At 36.8% G+C, this 25,959-nt stretch overlaps 3 protein-coding genes across 5 annotated transcripts in view; 2 read left to right on the top strand and 1 right to left on the bottom strand.

Annotated features, from left to right (window-relative positions):
• Positions 1-3,851: 3,851 nt before the first annotated feature.
• On the top strand, positions 3,852-9,668 carry LOC306844673 (N-alpha-acetyltransferase 60). Its single transcript, XM_079376975.1, has 7 exons — positions 3,852-4,048; positions 4,812-4,927; positions 5,018-5,147; positions 7,344-7,440; positions 7,537-7,771; positions 7,896-8,078; positions 8,175-9,668. The coding sequence occupies exons 2-6, from the start codon at positions 4,818-4,820 to the stop codon at positions 8,050-8,052; spliced, it is 729 nt and encodes a 242-aa protein (XP_079233101.1). The 5' UTR covers positions 3,852-4,048; positions 4,812-4,817; the 3' UTR covers positions 8,053-8,078; positions 8,175-9,668.
• A 106-nt stretch (positions 9,669-9,774) lies between these two features.
• carhsp1 (calcium regulated heat stable protein 1) lies at positions 9,775-24,771 on the top strand. Of its 3 annotated transcripts, XM_079376953.1 has the most exons (5): positions 9,795-9,899; positions 20,870-20,892; positions 21,282-21,565; positions 22,454-22,576; positions 23,749-24,385. In XM_079376953.1, exons 3-5 carry the CDS (start codon positions 21,375-21,377, stop codon positions 23,909-23,911), a joined length of 477 nt encoding a protein of 158 aa, XP_079233079.1. In that variant the 5' UTR covers positions 9,795-9,899; positions 20,870-20,892; positions 21,282-21,374; the 3' UTR covers positions 23,912-24,385. The 3 variants fall into 3 exon arrangements, with proteins under 3 accessions (XP_079233077.1, XP_079233078.1, XP_079233079.1); XM_079376951.1 differs by lacking the exon at positions 20,870-20,892 and having other exon boundaries at positions 9,775-9,899; positions 21,349-21,565; positions 23,749-24,771; XM_079376952.1 differs by lacking the exon at positions 20,870-20,892 and having other exon boundaries at positions 9,779-9,899; positions 23,749-24,771.
• The window catches only part of abat (4-aminobutyrate aminotransferase), a 35,374-nt gene continuing 33,791 nt past the window's right edge, over positions 24,377-25,959 (bottom strand). The window contains exon 16 of the mRNA XM_079376939.1: positions 24,377-25,959. Within this exon, the coding sequence (XP_079233065.1) occupies positions 25,838-25,959 (122 nt within the window). The 3' untranslated portion in view covers positions 24,377-25,837.

Genomic DNA, 25,959 nt, shown 5'->3' with positions numbered 1-25,959 from the left:
TAATGTGCAGCTTAACAAGTAATGTTTCATGCTTCACTTGCTTAATCCAGAGATCCACCTCCTTCATTTTAACTGCTAAATCTGGGTCGACAGAAGACTCTGACGTGGCGACATTAGGAAGGCCCCCATCAGACATAGCTCCTAATGTCAAGCTAAACCTCCTCATCCTCCATGGCAGCAGACTCTATTAAAATCCAAGATTCCACAAGCCTATCACGCAACACTTGATTTTTGCTTTTTTTAGCTTCTCTCGAATAGATGAGTCTCTTGTCACCAATCTAGATCAAATATGAGGCCCTACTTGTTATGCCCCCCTTCTGTCTAGGGGATTGGGAGGGGAGGTAACAAAGGGAAAAGCATAAACAAAACAAACAAACAAAAAAGTTACGAAAAAGGAAAAACGGCAAGAACACACTTCAATCCTCTGTCCCAGAGTGAAGGAGATGACACCAGTTTAGATGTTTACAAACAATTTTTATTTACAAAAGAAAAGCAATAAGTTTAAGCAATGGCTCAGGAGAGAGCCAGGCCTAAAAAACAAACAAAATGCTTCTCTAACTAGTTTTGGAAGCGGCTCTAACTTACCTCAAATGTAAAAGAAAGACAAATAAACAACCAAAAACAGGGATTCAAAGAAAAAAGCACTCTCTTCCTAAAGCTTCCCTTTTAACTCAATATACAAACAAAGTAAAAAGAACACATTAATGATCTATTTTAGCTTGACAATAAGCAAGGACACAGACACAGTTCAGCACTGAAGCTCTATTAGCCACTGCTAATACACAAATCAAAATCTCAGTTTGGTAAACTATTATTATCCACCACAGAATTCAGTCTGGAGCTTGTGCGTCTCTTTTTTCTTTATATTGCAGCTTGATGACACCACAAACCTCAAAAGAAAAGGGAACACCAGACATTAGATGTAAGAAGCTCTGGGGCGTGAGCGGCCTCCTGGCTGAGCTCTGGGGCGTTTAAATCTCTGGAGTGGATTTGTGCTATTGTGTTTTGCTCAATATAACGTTAAGTGGCAGATCAGTGCATTGCTGAAGTTGAATATCTATGTCCTCTCTCCCAGGTGAAACCTAAAATACTATGGAGGATGCAAAATAGTCTAATAATTATAATATGAGCATGTGATGAACCTATGAACCTAACTCATATTTAAACAACTATCGCTTTGTGTTGTTGGTCAGATAAAATGAAAACATAGGCTACATGAGATCAGATGTTTCAATGCACCAAAATGCCAAGTACAAAAAAGTCCCCATATTAAGGCAATTTGGCCTCAATTAAAGCAAAACATCTTTTTGTCCCCTTCAAAAATTGCGCTTGAAATTGTTTACTGCCCCCCTCCCCACAACTGTTAGATGAAATCTACGCCCATAAGCAAATGCTGTTTTAAACGCAGAGTGGTCACACAAAATGCTGATTTGATTTAGTTATAAATAAAATCTATTTATTTATTTACATTTTTTTTGAAAGCATCCTCACTTTACAGCATTTTTACACAAGTGCTAAAAACTTTTCACAGTACTGTAGCTTTGTTTCATTTAGGCTGTATATAATACTATACAATAGTAGTAGTGAACTGTATTTATTTTACATTTGTGGTAAAAAATAAATACATTTATTTATAAAGATTGGTGTGTCAGGCATTTTCAACCACGTAAGGGGTTATGTTGCGTATGAAACACACAAATAGGTTCGGCAAACAATGGGGTTGTGTTTAAACTTTTGTGTTCAAATCCTTCATTTTTTTTTTTTATTAGATAAACAGATATGAAAAGTAGGCCTACACCTTCAGGAGAACATCGAAGAGCATAAAACGTTCCAAGTAACAAACAAGGCTAAAACATGAGAAATTGGGAAAAATAAAATTAAAATCATTACAATTTAAGAAAATATAATTGCAAAAAGTGGTAGTAAAGGAGTAAATAAACCAAAAAATAAATAAATGAATGAATTAAAACTGCTGTTTGCGTACTGAACTCATCTGCACAGTGAAAACAGCACCTACTACAGTCAAAGAACTCAGTGTTCAGATTTTGATAACCTGTAGTAGAAATGACTTTGTGTAATTTACCTTCACAGCACATCTATCAGCTATTTTTCTATTTTGAGTTTTATTCATAGAGCACTTTATAGGAACTCAAATGTTGTTATCCAATTGCCATGGGACTATTTGTTCCTCAGAGTGCTGCTTTAGTGAAATGTGAATTTGACGTCATGATCTGAAGGTGAACTTGAGTTATAATAACATATCCAAACTAGAGGGTGACATGGGAGTGGATTTTCAAACCTCTCCCGTCACACTCCCAAAAAAAAAAAAAAAAATTCCCGTCCCATCCCAATCCCACGAAAAAACTGGAGGAAAATCCCATTCTGTCCCAATCCCAAATGACTCCCATTCCCTCCCACTCCCATGCTGTGTGTTTTTTTTTTTGGGCCGGAATCTGTCAGTTACAGTAAAAATACAGTACAGATCACAGCATGCCCACCTTAGTTGAATAAAAAAACAAAATGTAGTTTTAATTTTATTGAACTGAAAGCCAGTTTAAACAATGCAGTGTGCATTGCACACACATTAAATTGCATGTAAATCATCCATGCTAACACACCTTTTCTATTTGATTTTTTTTTTCATTTGAAAGTAGACATTTCACTGTCTATAGATATATTTTTCATACACGGAGTTTCAAAGTTTCTTGCTCAAGTTCACCAAGAGGCAGAAAGCACCTGTTTGCTTTAATTATTTTACAGAAGAGCAACGTTTCATTGCTATTCTGAGTACACACTTTTTTTTTTTTACCTTTTGTATGACATATTTAATGTTAAATTCTTACATCAAATAAATTACAATAATATGACAACAGGCTTTTACCAATTAAATCAGTATTCAGTGACATGGAACCTGTGTCTGAAGATGCTTTTAGATGTAGGCCTATTTAAAGTCTAATGCTGATCAGATGGCTGTACGTATATTTACATAGCAATGACAAATGTATAATGAAATGAGATTAATGTTTTATACAACATTTTTCATACAGAAATTAAAACAAAATGAAGTGATACCTGAATTACGAAAGTAATATCGTTTCATTGTGTTAATAAAGGACCCTTTAATTCAATGTATTCATTCATTCAGGAATAAAATCAAGTGGCTGTCTATAATAATTGGTCATTGAATTGTTGTCTATAATAATGGTCTTTCAAAGGAATGACAACGGTTCTGTGGTTTAGTTGGCAGAGAAAATAACAATTTTGTATGCCATGATGAGTTAGCTGGCCAATACTCAATATTAATTAAATAAACTCAGTTTATTGTCTAAAATTACATATGTTCACATAAATTTATCAGCGCTAATACAATCTCCCGCACTGCAGTGGGTTGAGTAGTTTTGCCACACAGATTTTAATAGGTGGTTAACGTTAGCTATAATAAATCAGGCTAACCGTGCCAAAGATGTAGGCTAGTAGTAGTTGTGAGCGCAGGTATGAAGTAAAGTAATATTTATGTGATAAACGAAAAATGAAGCCGAATTCTTGATTTTTCGTTTTGTTTGAACAAATTAAAAACGAAAAATGTGCCGTTTTTAACATCTTTCAGATTTCATATTAAAAAACAACAACTAATTATCCGAAAGCACACGGGCCGTGACCCTACTGTACAGACCAAAATGCTTTCTAGGATATAAAACACAGGAGGTTAGACATGACCAGAGTGAATTAGTCGCCAGAACCTGTAGTGATGAACATTTCATGAAGCTGAAACTCGCCCGTGTGATCGAGTTAAAGCTAAACAGCGCCTACTACGGTCACAGGATTTGGAGTAACACCGGAAGTCTCTGGCCAGAGTTTGTTGAAGTGCTAACGGCTAAGCTAATACATTACAGAGCGCGATACGATTCTCTGACTGAATGTGTCATCTCCACTCCGGACACAAATTCAAACACTATCGCCATGCTACCGCAGCAGTGAACCTCCTCCACGGCAATAAAAAGAAACGACTGCATATCCTTCTGCTCATCCAAGCGGTGCAACTAGGCAGGTTAGGAATTATTTCGCTTCTCAGCTAACGATTCTGCACGTAGCTGTTAGCATGTAAACAAATAAAGGAAACGCGACTGACAGATTAATTATTTGAATGTACTGCATTCCCACATCATGCTATTGGAGATTTAAATCTTCTCATTATATGTTTAGTTGGCTCAGTGAAATGCATGTATGTGTTTTGACAGGCAGCAGTGCTAACTAGCTGCTAGCTTGTGAGATTATGAAGTTGTTCAGTTTTTGGCTTTTTGTGGGTGTATAAAATTACTCAACGGTGTTTTGAATTTAGTTTTCTGTTCCTGAAGTTTAATTGGATTACAATGAGGTTCCTGTAATTGACGCATCTTTATGTGTCAGAATCATAGTTTCAGTTGCGTGGTATTTGTTCAATACAGTTTTTTTAATTTGCTTATTTATTATGGCAAAAAATTTTACATGTTAACATCGTATACTATGTTCTGTTTTTCTTTACAAATGACAGCATTTGAGTTGACTGTAAACTCTAAAGTAGCATGTTAACACTGATCATATTTCTCCTCAGAGTGGCTGGTGAAGATGATGATAAACAAGTAGCTAAAAGCTTTTGAAAGCAAGTTATTGGGCACGATTTCTACACATACTGACCGCAATGTCTCAGTCCATCAATCTTGTAATACATAATGGACTGATCAGTACAAGTAATGGTCTGATCAGTACAAGTAATGCATGTTGCTCAACTTGTTTTGCATTTCTGAACTCTTCATCTTAACTCTTTCTTTCAGGTGTGAATGACCGACGTGGTGCCTACCACCGCCCTCAGTGAAATAAAGCTCCGCCTACTCTGCCACGATGACATAGAGAGAATAAAAGTGCTCTGTGGAGAGTGGTTTCCCATTGAGTGAGTGCTGAAACATCTAAACAAACCATCCCTTTATACAGGCCAAGTAACCCTCTAACACACTCTGTTATTGGTTTGCTTGTGTTTTAGGTATCCAGACTCATGGTACCATGACATCACATCAAATAAGAAGTTCTTCTCTCTGGCTGCCACCTTTAGAGGTGGAATTGTGGGGATGATTGTGGCAGAAATAAAAAGCAGGACGAAAGTGCACAAAGAGGTACAGCTTTCATATTTATATTGAGTCAATGACACAAAGAGGAAAAACAGTGTCAGAATAAAAGAATGCTTGTTATAATGGTGCAATACATTCTGTGCTTAAATTCAAATTTTAAAATGTACTTACCCCCAGGTCATCCAAGATGTAGATGAGTTTCTTTCTGAAACGGAACAGATTAGGAGAGGTTTAGCATTACATCACCTGTTCACCAGTGGATCATCTGTAGTGAATGGGTGCCGTCAGAATGAGAGTCCAAACCGCTGATAAAAACATCACAATACTCCACACCACTCCAATTAATCATTAAGGTCTTAAAACGAGCCTTCTATCCATAATATATTTTTTTCTCCATTAAAAATGTTGTCTCTGAATCAAGAGAGAAATATGCACAAATCAAGAAAAACTTATAAAAGAGTACAAAATAGTTGTCAGTGGATTTTTATGTGAGAAGGACAAAAGGGAATGGACTTTTTCACTTGTGGAATTTTATTATTTTTTATTCTTTAAAATATTATTCTAATTCTTTATTATTATTTTGGACTTTGAGAAAGTTGAGACAAAATGATGGATTTGTTTCTTACAAACACACAGATTTTCAATTCATGAGACATTAATTGATAGACTGGAGTCATGTGGATTTTTACGCTGTTTTTATCAGCTGTTTGGATTTTCGTGGCACCCATTCACTGCAGAGGATCCACTGGTGAGCAAGTGATATAATGCTAAATTATTCAAATCTGTTCCCATGAAGAACTCGTCTACATTTTGGATTGTCTGAGGATGAGTAAATTTTCAGTAAATTTGCATTTTTGGGTGAACTATTCCTATAATGTCTATGAAAATGTGAAATGATTTTGTTTACTGAGTTTTATGCTATTGAATAATAAATGTTTGGATGAATAAAAATGACTAGACCATGAGCAATAGTTCCTCTGGAGCTTGTAAAAGATCATAATTAAGATCATCTGACACATCCAAAGCCTTTTTATAGCAGGTGATTAATTAGGTTACAGACTAAATTTATGAATGTAGCAAAGGATTTGACCTTCATTAGAAAGGATTTTACCTCTTCATGGTACAGTTATGTCTCCCCACTGAACCTGCTTGCATTTACTCTCTGTGCTCATGAGTGTTTTTATATAATGCAAGTTAGATATTACTGTTAGTTCACTTTAAGTGAACTGTTTAAACCCATGAATGATGAATGCTATATGTCATAGTGCTTTATATGTACAAGTTCTGTGCATGAAGTACAATGAAACAGTACATTCTTACTTGAATGCTTTTCCACAGACTATATAATAAACAGAACATAATATACAGAACTGTTGTGCATTTAAACATGCATATATGCAGAGAAAACAACAATAATTATTATAATTACCAAACAAAAAAGGCAGTGCTATTGATGAGCTTACTGAAATTGGTAAAAGATCAGGTTCTGTTGAGATTGACAGTGTAAAGTCCAGTGGCATTATTGATATTACACATTAATGTTGTTGTGTGTGGAACATTCTTACAGCACTGGGGTAGAAACTATGTCTGTATCTAATCATGTTAGTGCAGAGGACAGAAAAGAGAAGTGTGATAGCATGATAATATGTGATTTGTCTGTGTTTGAGTGTGATTTCTTCTTAACGTGATCGTTTTATTTAAAAAAATTTTATTCAGTTTTTTTTTTTTGGATGCCATTTATATTTTTCCCTAAAATATGCTTAGCACCCAAATGAACACTATGTATATTATTTTATTACAATAATATTCACGTTAATTGCTGATGTTTCCACACAAATTTAATTAGTATAGCTGTTTTTAACAACGAAAACAATAATAATTGTTTCTTGAGCAGCAAATCAGCATATTAGAGTGATTTCTGAAGGATCATGTGACACTGAAGAACTGCATGGAACTGCTGAAATTTCAGCTTTGCATCACAGGAATAAATTACATTGTGATGTATATTAAAATAGAAAAAGAAAATAGTTGTAACAATACAATATTGGTATTTTTACTGTATTTTTGATCAAAGAAATCCAATCTTGATAAGCACAAGAATTCTTTTCAAGAAAAAAACTCCTTGAAAAACCTTTAACTCCTTCAGTAACTAAAAACAAAATCATCACTTTTTGTTATTTCAGTTTGTTATCCCAGCTAACCATCTGTGTTGCTAACTCAGCATATACTTCTCTCCACCAGGATGGAGACATCTTGGCCTCTAGCTTTCCTGTTGACACTCAAGTTGCGTACATCCTGAGTTTAGGGGTCGTGAAGGAGTTTCGAAAACATGGAATAGGTGAGAGGTGATGTTTGTCTCACCTCTTCTTACAAACTGTATGAACAGTATTCAAACAGTTTGAATGGTCACTCATGTGTTTCTCTCTCTTTGCAGGCTCTCTGTTACTAGACAGTCTAAAGGAGCACATCTCCACCACGGCACAGGACCATTGTAAAGCCATCTACCTGCATGTGCTCACCACCAACAACACTGCCATTTACTTCTATGAGAACAGAGACTTTAAACAGCACCACTATTTACCGTATTATTACTCTATACGAGGAGTGCTGAAGGATGGCTTCACCTATGTCCTCTACATCAATGGCGGACATCCTCCATGGACTATCTTATATCCTTTTCAAATAAATGCAGCTTTGATGTTAATAAGTTACAAAAATTCTACCAACCCCAAACGTTTGAACAGTTGTGTATATTCCCAGTTGTCTAATAGCATTCCTTGACTCGCTCAGCACTGATTATATTCATCATATAGGTTCGGCACTGGCCAGTCTGAGCCCCTGCTCAATTCCTCAGAGAATTTACCGGCAAGCACAGAATCTGCTGCGCAGTTTTCTGCCATGGTCGGGCATCTCTTCCAAGAGCGGCATTGAGTACAGCAGAACAATGTGAGGGTCGTCAGGTCACAACGGTGCAGGGTAAGCCTGACTCATCCACCTACAGAGATCACCTCTTTCCACTCTTAAATGTCTCATTCATTTTCTTCTATGATCTAATGATGTCTCATTTATCAGGTGGAAGAGATTGATTTGTTTGGGTCACATCAGATGCCGAAGAGGATTGTGAAGACTGACATCAGATATCTCTGGTCTCGAGCAGTGTATTATACTTGTATATTTTACTTGTATATACCTATATATACTTTAATTAATATATGTCTAATCGTTACTAGATTGCCCTCTTAATATAAACTCTCCACGTCATGCCTGTAATTCTGCTGCTGTGTAGAAAAATATTGTTTATCCAGATTTTAATATAAATAGATTTTTTTTTTATTTGTGCCTGTTCTATATAGGTGATTTTAGGGTTTGATGGCAGAAGTATGCATACTTTTTTCATCTAGTCACTTTCATGCATGTGTCAAGCACTAGTCTTTGGTTTTGTGCAGGAACACTTTGACATTAGCATATATTTTAGCCCCCAGTTTTAAGTAAGATGCTTTTTTAAATAACATTTGCACAGAGGCAATGAATGTAGTGTTGCTATGACGGGAAATTAACACAGTTGCAGACAACCCTCCATCTCGCCAAATGTGTATTGTCACTGTCAAAACACAAATGTGAAAACTCTTTAAATTCAGATCATCTTAATTTAGCTCGAGAGTTGCGTCCTGCCATTCCATGCAATGTACTTTCTGTTCTTTTAAAGGGGAAATAAAAGAATGTCGTGGGGGGAGAAATGCTTGAATTTCGGTATGTTGCTGTGAATCAGGGATTTACACACAAAATAAAAATATTTAAAAATAGACACTCCTGCATTATGTGACTTATAATATGAAAAATTTTATTTATCTATGTTTGACCATCCATTCATGATGTTTATCGACGAAGGGTGTTTACAGAGACACATTTCTGTGAGATTACATAAGGAACCTTACAGAAACCGTTCTATCATATGTAATTGGCCTTCATGTATTTGATCTCTAAACACTGAATGAAATTCTTGAGTTTTTGGAGACAAAATTGCATGTATGAATAGCTGTTTTGAACAAGTTATCAGTATATGTAATAGAACCACTGTCACCTCGTGCTTTTGAGTTTGAGATTGTGTGTTATCTACAAGTATTATCCAGTCTGTTTGAATGTTACATTCTTGTGAACTGGTACATTGTTGTGTTTTACATTTCATCGTGTTCATTTGTTTTGTCAAGAATCTAAACAGGAGAAATGTTTTACACTCTTATAGTAAAAAATCCATTCTGAAGAGAGGATGGCCAACATGTAGGTGATGTGAAATGCTGAAAAGAGTAACTGAATATTTTTCATAATCTACTCTGAATTGTGAAGCACCCTCTAGTGTTCATTGAGAGGATATTAGACTAAAGGGGATTTTTTTTTTAATGTTCACTAAATGAATTTTATTTGTTGTATTGCTCTTGTCCATTTGCATCCCTCCATTTGTCTGTTCTTCATTTATGAATTGATTATTCATTCATGCATTAAAAGCATTTTGAGATGGCCTATAGGTAAGAGAGATTAAAAAAAATAAACCAAGATTGTGCAACCATTTGTTTGAGTAGTATTATGTTACTTTTTGTTTACATGTCAAACTCGGAATATTTGAAGTTTTACGGTAATTGTCATCTAATGATGTAATTTTGGATGGCTTCGGTTTAGTCACGCCTCTGGACCCTCATTCAGAGTGAGACTAGAGACCAGCAAACGCCAAGCAACTTTTGGTTATTTACCGTCTCCAACAGTCTACGGTTGTTTTCTTTGGCTCGTACGCATTTGCTAACGGTGAGTGATGCTGTGATTCTTTTTGAAATGTTATATCCAAACAAAGTGCATAGTATCCTAAATTATATGTGATAGTAGTCATTTTAAATACTATATAGGGTGGATAGTATGCTCATTCGGACACAGGGAGCGACTTGTTTTTTTTACGAAAGTGAAAGAAAATACACTTCTACGTGTTAGTGAATTATTCAAGAGATTAAATGAATTATATCGAGCCATGGTCGCTGTTTAAAATCGTGTTTTTACCTCAGTGTAAACGCTGAATATCGATTAATTTATCTTTTGGCGGTCGTGCAAAGATCTGTTGCATCTTTGCACGACCATCGGCATCGTTCTACTTTTACTGTTGTACATTTCTTTAGGAATATGTAACTTTTAAGCTTTCCAATATGAGATATTGTTGAAAGTTTGAGTAAATGAGTGAAATAAAGTGGTTTAATTAATGCACAGAGGGACTAGTTGAGTTTGTGAAGGGAGGGGTCAAAGAGCAGCTCGTCGAAGTAACAATACAAGTAAACGTGCCACAATTCTAGGAAATATACAGGAAAAATGTGTGTTTGGTGTAAAGAAGGTGTTTTGGTGGTAGACTGCGACTATGATTCTGATACATTTGCCTTTGAATTCATTGGCTTGAAGCGCAGATGTTGACGTATTGCAGAAGTTGTGTGTGAAAAACAGGTCCTCTCTAGAGATGTGCTCTCCGTCTCAGTTTTGCTTCACCAGAACAAATCACAACGTAACTGAGTGTTCTTTACTGCTTTTGATTTAACGCTACAAAAAAAAAAAAGTGTATCAGTATTGGGTTGAAGACTTAATCTTCAAGAACATTGTACCGTAAATGAAGTAATTCATGAATTCATGCAGTATGCAGATTTTGTGTTATTTTGGATTTTGACAATCTCAGTCTGCAGTGACATTCATTAATTGTGTGATTTAAAAAAAAAAAGAAAAAAAAAAAGAGAATTTGTTTCAGCTGGAATTATTTTTTTCCCACTGGAACACAGATTCCAATTCGGTAAATCATATTACCTAGGTTTGGAATGAATATGAGTAATGTTACCTTCAAGTCATGTCAGAAAGATTGTATTATCAGGTTGAACGCACATGAATGCCACCACAAAGTTGGAGAGTGCGTAAACTTTAGATTTTCTTTTAGTTCAGAGTTGGGGTGTGTCAGTTAGAAAACATAGCAGATACAAAGGTAAAATTGTTGAAATTATTAGTATTGTTTTTTTAAACTTATCAACAAAACTAGCTAGTAGACACAAAATACAATTATGATAGAATAGCTTATATAACGATTAAGGTTAAAGCCTAATAAAAACACAAAGCATAAACACACCTGATGCAAATTGTTTATGTATCATTATGTAGAAATAGATTTCCAAAATCTTGTTTTATTTTTTGTATCAGTATTTTGGTCAGACCAAAGTGATACCTGACATCGTAATTATATCTTCCCAACTCTTAAATACAAAATTCCCAGGAGGGCATCATCATAAGGATCATTCATTGTCTTAGGTTATCTAATTTATGGTTATTTAGTGTATTATTCTTGATTTAAGAAAGCAAAATGATACTGTAAACTACAAGGAAAAGGCTGATTACATTGGAGGTTATATATATATATACAGGCTGATGTTCACTACTTTTCCCAATGCTGAAGTCGTAGAGCTTAAAGGAACCCAGTGAAACGGTGCCACTCAGATGGGATGTTTTTGTATTTTGAGGGGGCTGATCCATTTTTTTAATTGTTTTGAAAGACAGGAAAAACAATAGCATCATAACACATTTCTTGTCTTAAATGATTTTGTGTCTTCACCCAAAGAACACATTGTGTTAATTATCTGTGTCTAGACCACTGGGCCATGCTTTCAGTTACGTAACTGATAGTTCTCCAGTTGGGATATTGGATTTTGGAAAGTGACAGCTTAACCCGCTGGGACCTTATACAGACAACTAGAGGTCATCATAGTGTACTGAATCTGACTAGAAGAAATACTGCAGTGTGCTCTCTTCCCTTGTTCCCTTGTCACTTGGTTTTATTAACAGGATTTTCCTTGTGTGTGTGTGTGTGTGTGTGACCTGGTATGAAAACATTGATTTAAGAGGATATCTCTGTATAATCCAACCATTGAGTTAATGGAGAGCATAATCCAAAACTGACACATGCATGTTTTAATGTAGTTAAAGATGGGTATCTGATCATCTGTTTACATAGAGTAGCACAATCTGCTGCTGTTCAAATTCAAGACTGTGCTCAGTCAATAAGGAAGAGCATAATGAAATGGCAAATTATGTAAATTGTTTTTAGAGAAAGCACCTTGAGGTTTTGCTGCCAGAGAATACCATTGAGATGCAAATTAGAGTTCAAAGCCTCTTGACAGAAAAGATTTGGCCTTTTCAACTCTACCAGTCACATACATCTCTTCCAAAGATCATATTTTGCAACCACCACCATGTGTGTGACCTATGCCTTTCATATCTTTTCGTATTGTGCAATCCCAACCTCAGCCAACCAGGACGAAGTGGGTTGAACCTAGTATCAGGTGGAGTCTGCCTGTTCATGCTATTTCATGCAATTCTATTTCATTTTGTTTGTTCTTCCGTATCAGAGAACTTCATCATGAAAGCTGTTCTGATAAGAAGAGCCATGCAGCATGTTTCAGCTGCTTGATCTGTGATGTACTATATATAGAAATTACCAGATATCTGGAAAAACAACCAAATGACCAGCCTTGAAATATTGTACTGAAAACCAGTATCCAAAAAATGCATACTAAGTATGCAAGCCTTTTCACTGTCATATAATGGCTCATTTCCACTGAGCGGTATGGTCGTTAAGGTTCGGGACCGAACACCCTGATCCAGCTTGCGTTTCCACCGGTAACAGTACCCTTACTTGATAGGCATGGTGTATGCCAGAAAGTAGTGATTGATAAAGCGCGAAAATAAGCAGAACTCTGCCTCTCTTATGTCAGTTTTAATGAACAATAATAGCCATTATAAAAGTATAAGTATAAGAGGCTTATATAAGAGAAATAAAGGCAAAAGCAAACAATTCAGTCAAATGTATGCTACGAAATCAGTGCTGTACTATGGTAAAGTTCAAAATAAATATAAAGTTAAACATAACTTTGTGCTCAGCCAAAACGATATGACCAGGAACAAATAATAGATTCATGAGACCACGAATAGTCTCGCGTAGCCAGACCTTCAGACTGACGGCTGAAGGTCTGGAATGTATCGTAGCTTTCATTGGCAAAGGCCCGCCCATGAGGCCATTTGACTGACATGTCAAACAACAAATCATAGTTAGTTTCGTTCATAGCGTCACGTTTCGGGGTGTGGAAAATGTCGCCACAATAACAGACGTTATGTGAAATTCTCGGATGTATTTTAAAGATTCTATGCCGCGAACTTTAAATATTTCACATACTTTTGAAAATCCAGCATTTAGTTGACCTGATAAGCGTTCGTCGTCACATTTGTAAACACAACGGATTTCTTCTTTCGTGAGGGGGTTTGGCGCCACGGCATTTTTGTTTCCCGGCAGACCGAAAATAAATGCGACACTCGCGTCTCCTGGAAATCCGGTTTAATTCAACCAGTCAGATGACGACTTCGACATTCCTGAAGTGTTTCCAGAAAAGTGTGCCATATGTATCAGACGTTTAGACAACGGTCCGTGAGCGTGACATCTGAGGCTGAGACTAGATCACGAATGCCTGTTAAATATACCCAAAACGAATGTTTAATCACTACAGGGACATTAGAGCCAGCAGCAAATGTCAGAAGGACTAGCCGAGCTAAGGCTGCTCTATGCGGATACATGAGCACTGAGTGCCCGGTGATCGTGTGGATCTCCAAAATCGGTATAGTGCCTATTTGGAAAATATGCTATCTTTATAAATAAACCACAGATTTGTGTTTTAAACGACTACATTCTCACCTGAAAACTCTTAAAACTACATTTCATGACAGAATAACAGTAATATTTTGAAAATTATTCGGGTTTTTGGGCAATGATGTTTCATAAGTCCACAAGAACAGTCAAGATCACATATTGAGAGAGGGCTATTGTCTGTGAAAATATAAAATACATTGTTTATTTTTTGTGTGTGTTTGTGCACTCTGATGTAAATAAGCCCAACACTCATGTACAGCAGAGCGGAACGAGTGAAGGAGAAGCTTTATCCCATTTTATCACGCAAAAATGACGATTCTAGTAAACCAATCAACGTCCTGCAGTGAGTTTAGCTTCACCCTTTTGGTACCCTTTGCTGTGCTAGGTACCAAAACCAAAACCAAAAAAAGGGTACCAAAACTGTGGTAAGGTACAGTTTGCTATTTTGGTACCATTCACAACTTCTGACAATGGAAACGGACATAATTTCGTACCGTAGCATACTGTACTGAACTGTACAGTAAGATCTATTTCTGTCATTTTTGCCTATATGATAGGACAGTTAGTTGACCGGAAGCGAGAGAGAGAAGGGTGATGTTGACGGGATCAGGAAAGATCCTCGAGCCTGGACTCAAACTCGGGACACCCAGAGCACAATATGTCAGTAGGCTGCCCACGAGGCTATTGGCGCCGACTACTACTACATCAAATTTGAATGATTCATGGTTGGGCTTGTTGTATTAAATTGTTCTATTTATTTGCATAGCCTATTTATTAGGGATGCACCGAAATGAAAATTCTTGGCCAAAGCCGTACAAAGTGAAACACTGGGCCGAAGACTGAATACAGAACACGTTTGTATTGCAGAAAAAAAAAAAGTCTACAAATTGAGTAAATCATTGAGTGAAGTTATCCGTTTATTCAGGGAAAATGATCCCTTGGATTCCTAGGCACCATGTTTTACTTGATGATTTCAAGAAGTATCCATTGTCTTTCTGTTCCATGCATAAACAATGAAAAATGTTTGAGCTTGTTTTGTTCAAACAGGTCAAATTCATATGTCTTTTGCACATGGCTTTACGAAAACAGGAAATGACATGTTGCTGTAACTGCTGCTGCTGGCATTGAAGTATATTCTGCAAAATGAAAGGACATTACTGAATGGTAGAGGCTACATGTAAAGCTTAAGACTCAAGTTGCTTGTACTCTCTCATTCACGCTGTATTCAGACATATTGAGGTTGTAGCAGTAGGATCTGAGCCAGAGCTGTTCTTAGACCCTGAAACTGTGGGCCGGATTCAATAGTGTGCCGTCACTGTGTGTAGAAACGAAAATGTATGGTGTCTGGACCTGGTTTCAGTCATTTTGTCATTCATTGTCATTTTAGGCACATTATTTCATTTCCTGTAGGCTATGATGCATGCAAACTCTTTATTATATTCATCCGTCAGTTTATATCCATTTAGCATGTTTTCGTCAGGGAAAATATCTGCAGGAGTGGGCATGTTATTAGACGAATGCAGCTGAGGTTGGCGTGATAGTTTTACTGTGCTGGTGTGATAAGGATTGTTGTTGATTCCATTAAGTGGTGCAGTTTTGTTAAGTGTATCTCTTAACTCGCGTTTTGTTGGAAATGTACATTCATTGGATTGTTAAAAGGCAATAAAAGTGGTGCTGCTCACTTCCTGTGTACTTTACAAACTGAACCTCTTCAGGTGCTTTCAGCCCTTGAGTGCAAACAAAAGGATGATTGTAACCCACGCAACTGTCCCACCTCCAGATGCGTCAGATTGTCCCTCTCCCGGACATGTCCTGCAGCTGTTCTGTAGCCTGGCAACTCACCATCCAGATGGAAAGCGTTTAGATTCCCTTTATCTCTCCATCACTGCCGTGTTTATAATCACCACCTTCACAGAAGCTTCGCCCACCAACACGGGCTACAGGTGGAGTGCTAGAGGGGGAGGTGGTTGATGCCACCAAGGTCGCCACACTTCCTCGTTGAGGAACAAGTAGTGCTTGTACCAGAGCACACTGTTCCTGGTGAGTAGCCTGGTCACGTCAAGGCCAGAGATGAGGTTGATTTCAGAGCTGCTTGTTATTACAGTTTCTAGATCAGGTGCAGATTAGTAAATCAGCAGTTACATACCATACATAACTGTCTGCTGATGACGTCCACTTGTGATCTTTCTGCTGGGGTTGTTTGTCCCAACCATCAAGCCTGGAGGGAATGTCGTTGTTCTGCGTACATGAAGACAGAGTTTGTTTGCGGCCTTTGGATGCTTCATTTATTTTGTATCATTTGTATGCTTCATGTAAAGAGTATGCTAAACATTTGAATTGAAAACTCTAGAACGTTACCCAGCTAACAGGAAATGTTCTCAAATCTTGGGCAAAGTAAGTAGTAAGTGATGTTAATAGAATGTTAATTCGAATATAACTGGTCTTTAATGTTCTAAAAGTGTTAGCACTAGGGATGCATCGATCCGATACTCAGGATCGGTATCGGCTCCGATACGGTCATTTTCTGCGGATCGGGTATCGGTCAGACGAGACCGATCCAAATCCGATATTGTGCGTATACTATTGTGTTATTGTTAAGCCCCACGAAAGCACAAAAACATTAGAAAGCACCATAAAGTTTTTGTGCACTATATTTCAAGTGTTCTGAAGCTGTTCCATAGTTTAATCTGAGGTACAGATGAATATTTAAGTCTTTAAATTCAAGTTCAGGTCTTCTCTCCGCCGCGGCTGTCTGTCATCCTCCATTCAGCATTCAAACTGCGTGTCGCGTTCGGTTACTACAGTCAAACTCTCTTGAAGAGCGCACAGTTACTGAGGTTTAAAACTGTTAAAAGAAAAGGATTAATAAACGTACGCACAGATTTAATACACTACGCATCAATATCTCTTCCCTTTGTACTTTGAACGTTTCTATGCGGACTCAGAGCGCTGTGCGCTGTGACTCCGTGTCCCTTCAAGCGCATCATTCTGCGCACGGGATGCGCATAAGCTTTCTGCTGCTCTATATTGAAGTCTTACTTATTATAATACTTTTGCGCAATGAACGATTATTAAGTCTTTCTTGTTCTGTCCTATCTATCATATGTTGCTGCCTTCATTACTGTGCAATAGATTTAAAAGAAATGTCTTTTAATTTTATAGTAGCCTATATATTTATATATAAATCTTGTTTTTTCATGAATGTATTTTACAACAATTCAAAGAGCAATGTGTATAATTTCACCAGATTTAGTCCTACACTTATTCACTTTTATTTGTAAATAAAAATGTTTCACTAGGTTTTATAAAATTATTGTGCACCCATGATTTTTCTAGAGTATCTTTTGCTGTATTATAAACCAAGTGTATAATAGTATTTTTGTCATAGATTATGATTACATATTTTTTTCATTTGTTATTTTTCATTAAAATGAAGTATATTCATGTAGTAGATTGTTTAACACAAAAGAGTAACACACACACAGACATACAGAAGTATAGAAATTCTACATCGATTTAAAAAAAGCTGCGCTGGTATCGGATTGGATCGGTATCGGCAGATACTCAGAATTTTCAGGATCGGATCGGTTCTGAAAAAATGGTATCGTTGCATCCCTAGTTAGCACAAAAATGTTATTATTCATCATGGAACATTTCTCTTTTCTGTTTAACGTTTTTAAAATTTTACTTCTTGTTTCAGAACATTTCAGAGAACATTCAATGTAACTTTCCAATAAAGGTTGCATGATGAGAGATGAGGAAATGGAATGTTCCATTGATGTTCGTATACACGGAGGAAAAAACGTTCACTCAGAAATGACTAGTAAATTTCACAACTCATTACAAATAAGTGGCAAGTAATGTATTAAATAAGACATTTTGAAGTAGAAAAACTGAAAAATAGTATTTTCTTGTAAAACATACTCCAATATGTTACATCTTTGTACAGTTTATAACCAAAGATAAATTTATTTTTAAAAAGTGTAAAAACATTTTTGTTAGATTGTGGCATGAACACAGAAATGTAATTTATTTAGAACCTTATTTTGTTAAACTAGTTGTTGTGGGCGGTACTCGAAAGTGTTTCATTATTGCTGCTTTGACATACATTTCCTGTTCGGTGATGTAAATGCAAATGTACATGTTCTGGCCCTGCTGCATGTTTTATTCCCTGTTTTTCTGAGTGCGCAGCGCTTGTGCTATAGTAAGTCCTTATTGACCAAGACGTGACCTGTTCTGTTGTGCTACATAATATTGTATACTGGCATGGCATAGTTTAGGATCTCTGTTCACAATATGGCTTAGTGCTCCTATTGTGGATGGATAGTGCCAGACAGTTATTTGCCTACGCAGGCAGACTTTTCAACAGCAAACTCTTTTTAGAGGTGGAGTTGATGGAAAATTCCAGTAAATTCCATAGCTGACCTCAGTGTGGTCTGTGCGCTCATCCTGAGTTCGTGTCTTCCTCCCACTGTTGACCATTGTCTAAAAGCTGTTCTTTGAAATGATGGACAAATAGTCTACCAACTAGTTTCTCTGTGTATTGCTTAAATCATGCAAGTATAGATTTAAAAGTTTGGTGTCAGAAAGATGTTTTGTAAGACACGAATACTTGTATTTGGAAAGAATGCATTAAATCAGTTAAAAGTGACGGTAAAGATGAAGAGACTTTCAACCAGCATAACAAAAAATGTTTTCTACCCTACCTTTAATGATTCCAAAAATACAAAAAAAGCTTAAAATCAAGTTATACACAATACTGCTTATTTTAAATTACTTTTTAAAAAGTAATACTAAACAATAATAATAATAATAAAAGGTAAAGATCATGACATATTTCTTAAATTAAGAACTTAACATGCACAGTTTTTATTGCGGAGTAATAATCCCCTCAATATCTCCTTTAATGTGTTGGTTAAAAAAACATTCTAGAGATTTCAATTATTTGAACTGTAATAACATCCTTAGATTTTTTCCTAGTATCTGTATTTTAATTTCAGCAGGGTGCAAGGGGAAATATCACACCCTGGCTAGGTGGCCCTCAAATATTGTCTTTGGTAATAGGAAACTCCATGTGGAGTGGCAAAGGTTGAAGACCACTGCTGAAGAGTCTGCTTTATATGAACACAATTCCTTACAACATTACTGTGATAATATCATGGCACAGTGACGGTAATACCATGGTGTTGTAATATGTACTGTCAAAATATGTTGATTGCCAAATTCATATATTGTGGTATTTACATTATGTTCAGAATACCAAAACCATGGTACGTTTTGTATATGATGGAAGTTTCTTCCTCCTGATGGGATGAACAGCCTGTGTCCTCTTCTGCTGATGTGCATGTAGAACAAATGAGAGCAGAAGTGAATGTTCACCCATGCATCAGTACCTCAGCACACAATCTGCGCCGTATAATTGGCCCTGGCTTGCAAACACTCACTGGCCTCGTTTTCTGTTTATGGGGCATGCTGAGCCTGACAGCAGAAAGCTATAATTGCAGTGATGTAATCCATCTGAAGGTACAAAGGGTTCCTTTCTCATCTCGCATCTCTCGAGGGAGCCGTTGGTACTGTGTTGCCATGGCAGAGCCGCCCGGGAGTGTCCGGAAAGCCGCTTTGCCACTTCTTGGGTGCGATTTTGAAATAATCAAATTATTTAATATGCTTTATTGCACATAAGGAACATTTTTTGTGGTCACCCTGTTCTTGTTATGATTTGTGTGGGCTGTGATGGCCCAGAGGTGAGCAATGACAGTTGGGGGGAGGGTGTGCGATTATGCATTCGGTGCCATTTCCTGCTGTGATTACAAGGGATACTTGACCCTTCCTGGCCCATTCATGTTAACATGCAGTGCCCCAGTGCATCAGTTAACAGATTCCACAACCAAGTCCTGCTCGACAAGGAGGATTGAACCTCTAGTGGCCTAACCAAATGCTCTGCCAGCCAGAGCAAATTTGTATTATCTTCCCGGACAGGGTGGATTGGTCAGATAGGGCTAACAAAGGCTAAACGTGGCCTGCAGCATCAACAGTGAACGATCGCATTATTGTCTGTCGCAAATGGGAGCTGCAGCCTGTGGCCACTGGAGGCTTGTGTTTCAGTGCTGGTGGTTATCAGGGATGTTGAAAGACAAAGTCAAGGGGCACGGTTGACATTCGGTTTGATAAAAATTTTGTATGAATAATTAACATCTATAGTAGTTGTATTTAAACGCAATATGCAAGCGAGAGATGCAGAGAGAGCTTGGATACAGAATGTTATAGTTGTATATTTAGATGCAGGAGAAAAAAGAACAGGCTTTGTCTCATGTTTCAGTAGTAAAGTAACTAATTGCTGATCTGAGTCTCATGAGGTGTTGGGTTTGTCAAGTGGCTCCCTCAGGCTGTGTTGCATCCACTGCTGTGTACACTAGAGATACTGAGTTACCTGAGATCTGTGTCAATGTCACAGCCAGCTGTATGAGGAATTGCATTATTTATTTATTTATTGTTTCACAGTAGTGAAAAAGTTTCAGAAGGATGGGTATCAGGTATCTTTTTTTATGAGTGCTTCTCAGTGATTGCTTTTTCAGTGTAAAAATTTTTTTTTTTATGTTGAATGCTGCTTCGTAAAATTATAGGAATCAAATTAATTGGATGATATGCTGATTAATTGATTAGACATAATTGTATATGTCAATATATTTGCTGAGAAAAGTCACCAGATATATATTTATACAAATGATCTTTCTGTCTGTCAGTCTAGTCTGTCTGTCTATCCATGTATATGAAGAATTCAGATGCAAAAGTTTCTGTGTCATTTGATTTTTCTCAGGCATCTATGTCTATCTTCAGTTATTTCATTTTAATTGCAATGAAAAGAACATTCATTGCTATTAAAGTTAAACTACTGAACCTACTAGGAGCCAATATTGTTTAAATCTTTTATTTGTGTTAACGGAGTGAATCACACTACTGTAATGTGTAGGAAGCCAGAGACAGCGTTTGTGACCTTAGCCATATAAAAGTGTACAAAAATAGCCTGACACTTCCTGTAGATTTGTTTTTTTGTTTTTTTCAGAATCTAAAAAAGTCCCCACACTGGTGAGCTCCATTTTTTTTTTTTTTTTTATGTGGGTAGTGTCTTGTTTTTCCTCTGACGTGATTCTTTGCAGCAGTAGAAGCTACACACTGCCTAGTCTCTTTTTTTTTTTTTCTGTTTTATGATGGGTGGCAGTCGGAGTTAAGATGTAGGACTGACACCTATTATGCTGCAGCATCAACTAGATTGTTATTGCCAATGGATTATTCACAATACTACTGTATGTGTAGTATTAACATGATATCAGTATTTAAATTTTTAAATATTACAGTTATCATCATTACCGTTGGTTTATTGAGACATCGCTGGTCTACAATCCGTTTTACACTGCCTAGTACATGTACATTGGTTCATGTACACAACCAGACAAATGTCATGTTTGTATTTTAAGGAAATCCTACTGGAGAACCAATTTCGGTCCTAAACACTCAAGCTCCTCACCGTTTCTGTCTTCCCAGTATCCTTTGAGTGTCCCACCGTTAACATGTCCTCAGACGCATCATCTCCTGTGAAGTCCACCACCCCTCCTCTGTCCCCGCTGTCTCCTGTTTCTCCAGTTTCCCCCAGCTCTCTGCGTCTGCCCACCTGCCGCCAAAGAGACCGATCGCCCTCCCCCATGAGGGGCTACCTGATTCCCAGCCCCCTGCCCACCCGCCGCAACCGCACATGCTCAGCGTGAGTACAGCCACAACCACCCACTGCTGTCCCCTTCCATGTCATATCTTCATGTGTTTGTGTATAATTGGTCAAAACAGTCATTTTGTACAAATATTATTACAATGTAAAATAACTTTTAGGTTTTAGTTTTTCTCAGTCACTTTGGTGCGTTTTTCAAATCTATTTTTTTTTTAGTAAAATCAAAGCTGAATTGTCAGCACTCCAGTTTTCAGTGTCACATGATCCTTCAGAAATCATTCTAATATGCTGATTTGCTGCTGAAGATTTTATTTTGCTATCAATAAAAACAGGTGTGCTGCTTAATTTTGTGAAAGCCACGGTACCCTACTATTTAAAAGTTTGGGTCCAGTAAGAGAAGGGAAAAACATATAAATCAATACTTTTATGTAGCAAGGATGCATTGAATTGAACATAAGAGACTGTATTTGTAACATTTATAATGTTATGAAAGATTTGTTTCAAATAAATGCTACTCTGAAATTTCTATTCATCAGAGAATCCTGAAAACAATGTATTATTTCCACAAAAAATAGAAAAAAAAAAAAAACAGTTTCAACATTGATAAGAAGAACCATTATTAATCATTGAACAAATAGCAATTGATAATATTTGAGCGCCAAGTCATCATACGAGAATGAGGATCATGTGACACTGAAGACTGGAGTAATGATGCTGAAAATTCAACTACATATTAAAATAAATGTTTTTAAATTGTAATAAATTTTAATCAAATAAATGTAGCCTTGGTGAACACACATCATGTTTAAAAACATTTTTATTTATCCTAATATCCCTTTTTTTTCGGATTGTGACCTAGGCACGTTTCTGTTAAATTCATCCATATCTAGAATGTTGAATCATGTGTTTTCCTCTCTACCACTACAGTGCAGCGCGAGCAGCCGAGGGGCCGGCCTTCACTGGGGTCTGCAAGTGCTTTTCACGTTCTAAAGGACATGGTTTCATCATACCATCGGACGGAGGCAATGACATCTTTGTGCACATATCCGAGTGAGTTCACTGGAGAAACATCTTGAACCTTCAGCAAGATTTCATGCTCCTACATCCAAGCCAACGCACATTCCACAACAAACCCAGTTAACTCGGAATCACACGCATCACGTATTATCAGTGGAGCAGATGCAAACACAAATAATTATCAATATGCATTTCTAATCAGACATCATAAATGTTGGTGCTACCAGTCTATTTGTAGATGGATTTGAGCTGATCGTGAAGGAGAGGCTTCTGGAAATAGAAACTTGTGGAGTGTGTGTGTGAGGTTTTGGGGTCAAGGCTCAGTTAAACACTTGTATAGGAGAGATAAGAGCAGTCACTGGCTTTTCTCAGATCAAGTGTGTTTGACCAGTGGAAAAATGGATAGACTTGCCAGCTGCCCTCTTGTCAAACATTCAGCACATTACATTTTTTTTTTTTTACAGAATGTTGGAAACCTGCAGATGAGCGTTTGTACTCTTTTTGGATATTTGCTTAATTCTAGATTTATTAGTGTTCTTTAACTACATTAAATTCTGTGAGGTAACTTTTGAGAAAACGTCACACGTTTGCATCATGTATTTCTTTGATGTATTTTCAAATGTATAATTAACAGAATATTCAGCAGAAAAAAATATACACACACATGCTTTAATTCTATAATTAAAAACCAGAATTAGTTAATATTAATAAAAATTCTTTATATATATATATATATATATATATATATATATATATATATATATATATATATATATATATATATATATATATATATATATATATATATATATATATATATATATATATATATATATATATATATATATATATATATATATATATTTTTTTTTTTTTTTTTTTGCCTTGGTTATAACATCAAGAAAATAATGTCAGAGATTGAGAAAAGTAAAAAAATAAAAATTACTTAAAAATGGGATCCATTTTCTTTGTGTGGACTTGCATCTGAAATGTCATTTTAGAGCTTTTGGTCCAGAATGTTTCTTGTCAGATGTTACGTTCAGCAGATGTTTTCATGGCATTTTTGATTTGGAAATGTCAAACTGCTTCTTCAAAAATATCTGTATACAATAATTAGCAGGGTTTTCCACTTTTAAACACCTTTGACTAAATCCATCAAGGAAACACATCTAATGTTTTGCTAATGATCTCCATTCTTCCCACAGCATCGATGGTGAATATGTGCCTATGGAAGGAGATGAAGTTAGCTACAAGATCTGCTCTATTCCACCCAAACATGAGAAGATCCAGGCCGTGGAGGTGACCATCACTCATTTAGCACCAGGCACGAAGCATGAGACCTGGTCTGGAGCGGTGGTTGAATCCTGAGATATCCTCTCTTAACTCCGAACTGTGTGATAGTGATGTTAAAATGGGTTTCTGTTCCTTTTCTGGAGGTTTGGGGGGGATGGGAACAGGGCTCAATGAATGATCGAATGCCTTTAAGTGCTATGTAACGTGACGCCACAATACTGCATCTGTTTTTCCCCCTTTCTTTTTTTTGGGCTCAGAAGGGGAGTTTGTTTAAAATTCTCTAATATTGTGTTTGGGGTTAATAATCTGGAATACTTACACTAGCCATCTGTGAATACTTTTAAGAACTGACTGCAAAATCTTAACAATAAGCCTTAACGCATATCTAAATCGCTAAGATATGTAGATTTCCACATTTTATTCACTGAAAAGAAAGTTGTCTTTGTATGTCTACATTGTGAAAATATATCATTTTGATTATTTCTCATATGCATGTGTTTCTTGGTCATTTTGGTTCGAAGACAATCAAGAACAATAAAAGATGAATCAATGTCAGATTTATTTTATAGCCTCAGACAACATTTAGATTTTATGTAGAAACTACATCAATTTCTTTCTATTTGTACTACTCATAACTGTAAACATCTTCTTTTTTTATATAATTGTTATTGTCTGTATCAATAATACACATTTCTCAATTAAATACTGACTTTGCCGAGTACAGACAGATACAGCTTTCACAACTCGGGACGCTGCCTGCTCACAACATTAAAAGAAACGTTTAAAGGCATACAAAACAACATGAATTACATTTCTACATTACACTGGGACACAATATCACGAAAGAGTAACACTGTGTTAGAGAGGGTTTGATTTCGTATATTATTTTTAATATTTAATGCGTTAATGTCAGTTAAATAAAGAACTTGATTCTGATGTGGCAGGAAACATTTTAGTGTTCACAAACAAAACTTACACAATGAGCATTGCATAATCTCACTACAGTAAGTACATACTGGGGTTTAATTGTTTTTAAAAAGGAAAAGACGGTTTGTTTTAATCAAGCTGAAGGGACGTTTACTCTGTCGGCCCGGAGCAACTGGAAGAGGAGAATCACCCCAAAGATCATAAAGGTTTACAGGCTATGATGACCATTAAGTGAAGATGACCTTGTAGTTGTTATCCAGCAAAACAATATACCTTTTCTTGCACGGCCTGCAATGAGAAACACGAGGGGATCATGTTCACCTGAGCAGAGGAGCAGCCTCAAGCTTGTGCTTTTCAAACAGGCTTCCTGACAGATTTCTATTGTTAGGTGGATTTGAAAAATACAGATTTACAGCCTTTCATTCACCCTGTTAATAGAAAACCTCAGCCCTCACATTACCACACCATGTTGTGCTTTAAAATGTTTGTGCTGGAAACATTGCGCTCATATATCTCACCGGGATTCAAATGAGAGGGTTCGTGTCTCAGACAATGGTTCTTTGTGACTGAGCAATGACACAGTAAAGCAGCCACCTCAGTAAAGGAACTCGTTGATTGCTGAAGGTTTTCATCTCAACAGTCATCTTATTAAAATGGAAATAGAGGCTCTACAGTTCTCTGCGCTTTCACTTATTCCAGCTTTCCATTGGCTTTCTCTAGTGCCCCAGAATGCAATGAGGCCAACGCTGCTTCCACAATTTGTCTTTCACACATGCATTTATTTCATACATATGAAATTTGAGTGGGATCATTCCAGCAAACTCCTTCAGATCTTCAATATGTCAAACCTCAGTAAAAGACGAGAAACATGGTGACGGGGCGAAATCTGTCAGCTAAATAAAAAGAGATAGAAAACAGATTTCTATCCTTCTTAATTAGTAATGACAGGAAGAGAGTGAATGAAAAGAGAGAGAGAGAGAGTGACCAATTAATTGTGACAGGCTGCTATAAACCCTTGAGTGGGCTTGGACCCCTATATGCTCCGTAATCAAGGCCGACCTGGCAGCCAGAACTCTATTTATGCTCAGCCAGGACGTCGTTCAGGATGTTCAGGAGCTGATGGACATGGAACTCCTTGAAGATCAACGAGGGACGGAAACGGATGGTCTTTTCTCCACAGGAACCCATAAACAGAC

Source organism: Barbus barbus (assembly GCF_936440315.1).
Source record: "Barbus barbus genome assembly, chromosome: 3".
Taxonomy (NCBI): Eukaryota; Metazoa; Chordata; class Actinopteri; order Cypriniformes; family Cyprinidae; genus Barbus; species Barbus barbus.
Note: the sequence above shows the minus strand (reverse complement) of the source record. Positions and strands in the feature narration are given on the sequence as shown.

Excerpts from the sequence above, each read along its gene's own strand:
- LOC306844673 (XM_079376975.1), top strand. The coding sequence starts at position 4,818 with ATGACCGACGTGGTGCCTACCACCGCCCTCAGTGAAATAAAGCTCCGC. Across the intron at positions 7,441-7,536 it reads GTTTCGAAAACATGGAATAG|GCTCTCTGTTACTAGACAGT; the intron begins GTGAGAGGTGAT and ends CTCTCTTTGCAG. Across the intron at positions 7,772-7,895 it reads CATCCTCCATGGACTATCTT|TGATTATATTCATCATATAG; the intron begins ATATCCTTTTCA and ends CTCGCTCAGCAC.
- carhsp1 (XM_079376951.1), top strand. The coding sequence starts at position 21,375 with ATGTCCTCAGACGCATCATCTCCTGTGAAGTCCACCACCCCTCCTCTG. Across the intron at positions 21,566-22,453 it reads CGCAACCGCACATGCTCAGC|TGCAGCGCGAGCAGCCGAGG; the intron begins GTGAGTACAGCC and ends CTACCACTACAG. Across the intron at positions 22,577-23,748 it reads ATCTTTGTGCACATATCCGA|CATCGATGGTGAATATGTGC; the intron begins GTGAGTTCACTG and ends TTCTTCCCACAG.